The following is a 5955-nucleotide window of genomic DNA, read 5'->3' as shown; positions in this document are numbered from 1 at the left end:
GGAGCAGGAACAGATGAATTACATGGATAATGATGATGACGACAGAAATAGAGCAGTTTATTTACATTTCCTTTTCTCTCTTTTGAACTGGAGTTTTCAAATATTATACGAAATAAATATTCGGGAGGAGTTTTTATTTCTTTCTAATTTATTTGTATTCCTTTTCGTCTATATTCTGTTTGCATTTTTCACACACCGTAATTAGAACTGAAGGACGTTTTATTCAACAGTCTTTAGCTTAATTTTTAATGTCGTGTGTACTTAAAAAGTCTATTTTATCAACCAGGAGAGTGCATTAAGGAAAATAAAATCAAGTAAGAGCGTTACTACTTACTGATACCCACAAACTCGGGTCTGTTTGCAACGACCCGCTCCGCCTCCGCCTCCGCCTCCGCCTCCGCCTCCGCCTCCGCCTCCGCCTCCGCCTCCGCCTCCGCCTCCGCCTCCGCCTCCGCCTCCGCCTCCGCCTCCGCCTCCTTTCCCCGCTGCTCCCGCCGCCATCTTGCCTCTTCCCCTGCCGTGCGCGCCGCCCTATTGGCGGAGGAGCGCGGCCAATGAGCGCGGGCGTTGCTGGGGGGCGATGCGGGCGGCCCTGTGGAACGCGCGGGCGGCGCTGTTGTACTCCGTGGGCGGATGGACGGCGCTCGGCGGGATGATCTACTACAGCCGCGAGAGCAGCGGCGGTGGCGCCGAGAGCGGCGGCGGGGCCGGTACGGACTGGTGCGGCCCCGAGACGGGGGACCGTGCTAGGGGTCACCTTGGCGGGGCGGGGGGGAGGTAGTGGGGGCATGATGCGGCCAGGGGGGCAGTGTCGGGGGGCGGGGTTTGGCGAAGCCGGGGCGGGGGGGGGAGGGGGGAGGGGGATGTTGTGTTTCGGTCGGGGCGGAGCTTCGTGTGGGCGTGGCTTGTCCGGAGCGCGGTCGTTGTCTGAGGAAGCGCGCTACTGGGGACGGAGCTTGTATGGGGCAGGGCTTGTCCGGGGTCGGGTCCCGCGCTGTTATCGGTGCCGGGGAAGGGCGCCGATTTCTCATCTTCAGCCAGGGAAGGTACGACCGGGTAATGGTCCCGCCGGACTACCCCAGAAGTACGCCCGCCCGCCCCTCGAGGCGCTTGGAGCTGTGTGGCAGCCGGAGCGTGGCCTCTGCTTGGGCCGGGTGAATGAACCGGGTGTCCCCCGGCCCCCCTGGCAGCCCTAAGGGGTTAACCCTGAAGGAAGATAAATCTCTTGTTGATGGGAGAAGCTTGTGCTTTATCTCAGGTCACAGGAAAAGGGACTAGACTCTTGCCAAACTGCTGCTTTTATTTACTCTATGGGAGTGGCTAAAAGCTGTGCTGAGGGAGGATTAGGCTGGACATTAGGAAGCATGTCGTTACCGGGAGGGTGGTCAGACAGTGGAACAGACTTCCTGAAAAGGTAGTCGACGCCCCAAGCCTGTCAGTGTTTAAGAGACCTTTGGACAATGCTTTAACCTTTGGTCAGCTCTGCGTTGGGCTACTTGAGCTAGCTTTAGTGTGGGCAACTTGTAAGCCAGTTGTTATTGCTTCTCCTGTAGTTCTGATTCTTGTCCAGTACCAGGGCAGGTATCTAACCTACACTAGTAAATCACCTTTTTTGCAGTTATTAGATCTTTGCTATATAGTCCGCAGACATTGAGTAAAAGGGAAGACTGAATGCCCATGTGGCTGCTCTTGTGCCATGATGATTGAATAAATCATTTTTATTGCTATGCTCTCTTTTGTCTCTCTCCTTGCCCTCCCCCTATTCCTTAGAGTATGAAAATGATCCTCAGATGAACCAAGTGGCCTGCAAGGAAGTATACACTACAGAAACACCTTTAGGATTCCAAGTGACAACACAAGTAACATACAAAGATGTTCAGCCTCCTATTACTCGACTGCTCAGGCGTGTGGTATCATTCTTTAATCCTAGTGGCAGCCCTCGTTCGGAAAAGTGAGCTGTATGAAAGCTCAGAACATTGTGTTGGAGCTCTGAGAATGTCATCCGAGTGCCTTGCACCAGACTACCACTGGAAAATTGTCCATTGCATTGCTGAACCAACATCTCTGTCTTGGAGACCACTCTGCAGGACTTGCAAACCTTCTTATGTGCTGGAATCACTGCTTCTCTTGGTGCGCATATCTGAATTGCTGAACATGAACTGGGTTCATCCAGGTGTACTGTGAGGTGTTAATCAACCTGATGTCCTGTGTTCAATGCTCTGACCAGGTGTGAAGTTGATTTCCCAGCTAGTGTGCAAGGACGTAGCTGGATGATCCAGTATGTGCCTGGGATGGCTTCTCAATTGAGTAGCTCTGAAATGGATACTTTTAAGAACAATTAGTAAATGGGAAGGAGTGTAGTTTAATGTTTCGGAAACGAGACTTCTTATTCATCCTTCAAATAAAAGCTTACAAGAGATGAATTACAAGTGCAGAAATGCTACTGTGAGTTAAAAAATTACTAAATTTTCTGCCCCAAGCTCTCCTTTTCCACTCTCTAGGGATTTTCCTGATCGTCATACATGCTATGTCCCCTAGCTCTGTGGCCATAACTAAGTTCATTCTGTAGGGTTTTCTCTAGTCCTTATGAACATCACCTCCTTTCCCAGCTCCTTTCCCAGCTCCTGGCCACTGTTTCCTGTTGGTGCTTTCCCTTGTTTCTCTCATTGCTGACCCTCATTGCTCCCTGCAGCCTCCACTTCACCTTCTAGAGTTCTACCCTCAGCCCCTGCTTTTTCCAGAGGCTTTCTCCAGACCCTGTGGACATGGCCTCCCTTTGGGGGAGACGAGACCCAAGACCCTGCACCAGCAGAGCTTCCTTTCTGTAGGGGCTTCCATCTGCCTCTGCCCCACCTCCCTGTTTCTATCAGGGCTCTCCCTACAGCATTTTTAGGACACCCCTCGCCCTACTGTACACAGCTTTCTCTATGGCCTCCCATCTTGCCGCATGAAAAGCCATCTCTGCCTGCACACCTTGGGTTCCAGATCCTTCTAGCATCTGAAGGGGGCCTACAGGGAAGCTGGAGAGGGATTCTTTATCAGGAACTGAAGTGGTAGGACAAGGGAGAATGAATACAAATTGAAAGAGGGGAAATCTAGGTTCGATACTGAGAGGAAATTCTTTACTGTGGAGGTTGTGAGGCACTGGAACAGGTTACCAAGGGATGTTGTAGATGCTCCAACTGTGGAAGTGTTCGAGGCAAGGTTTCAGATAAGGGCTTGAGCAACCTGGTCTAGTGAAAGGCCCCACAGCAGCGGGGTTGGGACTAGGAGATCTTTAAGGTCCCTTCCAACCCAACCCATTCTGTGATTCTTATAGGTACTTTTATAACATAAGCCCCACCCAGCCCATGCACGTACAGACCCACCTTTCCATATGGACTCCTATGGTCCCTAGAGCCACCACCTCTTTTTTTTCTAGAGAGCTACTCCCAGCCACTAATTTCTATGGGCGCCTCCCCGTGTCCCTGTAGCTATTCCTACAGAGAGTGCCACTCTGGTTAATTGCATTTTCTCCTTTTTGTAGGTGCCCCCACAAAACCCTGTAGGCACTAACTCCTCTTTAGAGGAAGGGAGCCCCTCCATACACTGAACACCTGTGCACACCTATGCTGTGCACACCTGTCTTATGCATGCTTGTCCTGTGCGCAGCTGTACACAGTTGTCCTGTATACACCTGTCCTGTGTACATCTGTGCACATCTGTCCTGAACACATGTGCCCTGTACACACCTTTCCTGTAGACGCTAGACCTGTACACACCTGTACACGTCTGTGTACACCTGCCCTGCGCATACCTGTGGATACCTGCGCTGTGCATCTGCCCTGCACACACCTGCCCTGCGCACACCTGTCCTGTGCATACCTGGTCTGTGCACACCTGTCCTGCAAGCACCTGTTCCTTTCCTATAGAAGCAGCCCCTGTTCACGGCCCTGTAGCAACTGTGCCGGGGAGCTGCGAAAACACCTCCGAGCCGCGGGGAGGCGCTGCGGGCGGTCGGCACGGATGAGAGCGGCCGCTGTTGCCAGGAGCCGCCGTCCCCGTTTGGCACCGGTCCGCGCTGCGCCATGAAGGCGATTGTGCAGCGAGTGGCCCAGGCCAGCGTCACAGGTCAGTGCGCTTCAGCCAGGAGGACTGAGGGCGGCTGTGTGCGTGCGTGTGTGTGTGTGTGTGTGTGTGTGTGTGTGCGCGCGCGCGCGCTCACCTTTCTTTGTCCCGCTGCGTCAGTTTGGCTTCTACGGGGGCCCAGCCACCTTCGTGGGTTGCATGTGAGGTCTGTGTGCATCTTTACCTTGCTGGCATGGGCAGGCAGTCTCGCTGTAGTCGCCACGAGTGCCTTTATATTGACACCACAGTCGCAATCATCTTGCATTTCTTGCTTGTGTTCACAAAATCACAGAATATTTTGAGTTGCAAGGGACCCACAAGGATCATCGAGCCCAACTCTTAGCCCTGCACAGGATATCCGCAGGAATCACACCATGTGCCCCAAACTCTTCTTGAACTCTGTCAGGCCTCATGCTGTGACACCACTTTGGTGCTGTGTTGGTGAGGCTGCTCTGGTCACTGCGGTGCATTGCTGCCTGTGTTGGCAGTGCCGTCCCTGCAGCGAGTCCCCGCACCTGCATGTGTGCCATGACAGCCACAGCCACCGCCACTGTGCCTCGCTTGCTCATGTGGCAGGGCTGAACCAGGGACTGTTCCACATTGCTTGTGTGTGTCAGAGTAGACATCCCAGCTGCCTACTTGCATCACCCACACGGGCTGGCACTGTGGTCACAGTCGCCCCTGTTCTGCTTAATCATGTCAGCAGGGAGGCTGTGATCACCTTTCCCCAAGTGAATGTATCAGCACTATAATCAGAGATGCCTCCATTCAGTGTGTGTGTGTGGTGGCAGTGTCATCCCAGTTTCCCTCTCCTGTGGCTCCTGCGTGTTTGCAGTAGAATCCCAGTCATCTGGGTGCATTTGCAAGCATGTTGACAGTGCAGTCTGGCTCACCTTTTTGCACTGCTTGCATGTGTCAGTGGTGCTATCCCAGCCGCAACCAAACACTGCTTGCCTAGGTCAGTAGCCATTGTACCGATAGAAATGGTGTGTCCTGATGGAATGTACCTGGCTGGACCTTCTGCGCTCAAATGCTTAAAATCCCCAAGAAGTTTGCATGTGAGGCAGTGAGTTCTGCTGTGGGGCAGTGTGCAGCAGGATGGCTTTCATGTTAGTAAACAGCTTCTGCTTTTGTGTCTGCACTGACAGCGCATGTCTGTTTAAGGGTACAAGCTTTTGTGCACAGCTGGTACCGTGGGCATAACAGTGGTCAGAGTCCATCGGAACTGGAGTTCTTGCCTGTTATCTGGGGAGAATTTAAACTATTGTTTCTGGCTGTTCAAGAGTTTGAGATGTCACTCTCCGAGGGAGAGAGTGCTGTACTTAGCAGAATAGATTTCTGAGCTGGAGGACTCATACCCAGATCAAATGGAGTCTTTGGGAGGAGTATTTTCCCCTGGTTTGCTTCTGCCCATTGGGAATAGTGCTGATATGGCCACTAGTGCAGAGACACAAGATTTCAGCTTTTCCTAGAGACCTGATCTCCTTTCATTTTACAGGATGTTTAGAGCTTTTTTTCCCAGTCATGAGCCTGGATGCAGTTTTAACTGCTGGGTAACTGGTGCTTATCTCAGTTTTAAGGCCTCATCTAATCTTACTACAGTGGTCTCAGAGTCAATCATGTTAAGATAATTTAAATTAAGATAATTTAAAACATTTCATAGGAAATGCACAATAGGTCTGCAATAGTTTGTGGTTTATTGTAAATGTCTTTAAAGGGGTTGTGTTCCCAGTTAGAAGGGCAGAATTTGCAGGTTGTTAAAAGTCATGTTTCAAAAAATCCATCAGGACTGTATCAAGTAGAAGTCACCTTTACACATCGAATACAAAGTATGAAGGGAATGGTGGA

The 5955-nt window shown here is 51.6% G+C and overlaps 2 protein-coding genes across 4 annotated transcripts in view; both read left to right on the top strand.

Annotated features, from left to right (window-relative positions):
• Positions 1-467: 467 nt before the first annotated feature.
• On the top strand, positions 468-2429 carry SMIM26 (small integral membrane protein 26). 2 transcript variants are annotated; one of them, XM_071548070.1, is made up of 2 exons: positions 468-710; positions 1931-2429. In XM_071548070.1, the coding sequence occupies exons 1-2, from the start codon at positions 581-583 to the stop codon at positions 2182-2184; spliced, it is 384 nt and encodes a 127-aa protein (XP_071404171.1). In that variant the 5' UTR covers positions 468-580; the 3' UTR covers positions 2185-2429. The 2 variants fall into 2 exon arrangements, with proteins under 2 accessions (XP_071404171.1, XP_071404172.1); XM_071548071.1 differs by having other exon boundaries at positions 471-710; positions 1771-2050.
• A 1451-nt stretch (positions 2430-3880) lies between these two features.
• The window catches only part of DTD1 (D-aminoacyl-tRNA deacylase 1), a 36542-nt gene continuing 34467 nt past the window's right edge, over positions 3881-5955 (top strand). Inside the window, exon 1 of one of the 2 annotated variants that reach the window (XM_071548069.1) lies at positions 3881-4110. In XM_071548069.1, coding sequence (XP_071404170.1) covers positions 4068-4110 — 43 coding nt within the window. In that variant the 5' untranslated portion in view covers positions 3881-4067. The remainder of the gene's footprint in view (positions 4111-5955) is intronic. The other variant, XM_071548068.1, reaches the window with a different exon arrangement.

Source organism: Pithys albifrons, chromosome 2 (assembly GCF_047495875.1).
Source record: "Pithys albifrons albifrons isolate INPA30051 chromosome 2, PitAlb_v1, whole genome shotgun sequence".
Taxonomy (NCBI): Eukaryota; Metazoa; Chordata; class Aves; order Passeriformes; family Thamnophilidae; genus Pithys; species Pithys albifrons.
This window is presented reverse-complemented; position numbering and strand designations above follow the sequence as displayed.

What these genes read in the sequence shown, in the direction of transcription:
- SMIM26 (XM_071548070.1), top strand. Translation starts at nt 581, where the DNA reads ATGCGGGCGGCCCTGTGGAACGCGCGGGCGGCGCTGTTGTACTCCGTG. An exon ending in CGAGAGCGGCGGCGGGGCCG is followed by an intron (nt 711 to 1,930) that starts GTACGGACTGGT and finishes CTTTAATCCTAG; the next exon opens with TGGCAGCCCTCGTTCGGAAA.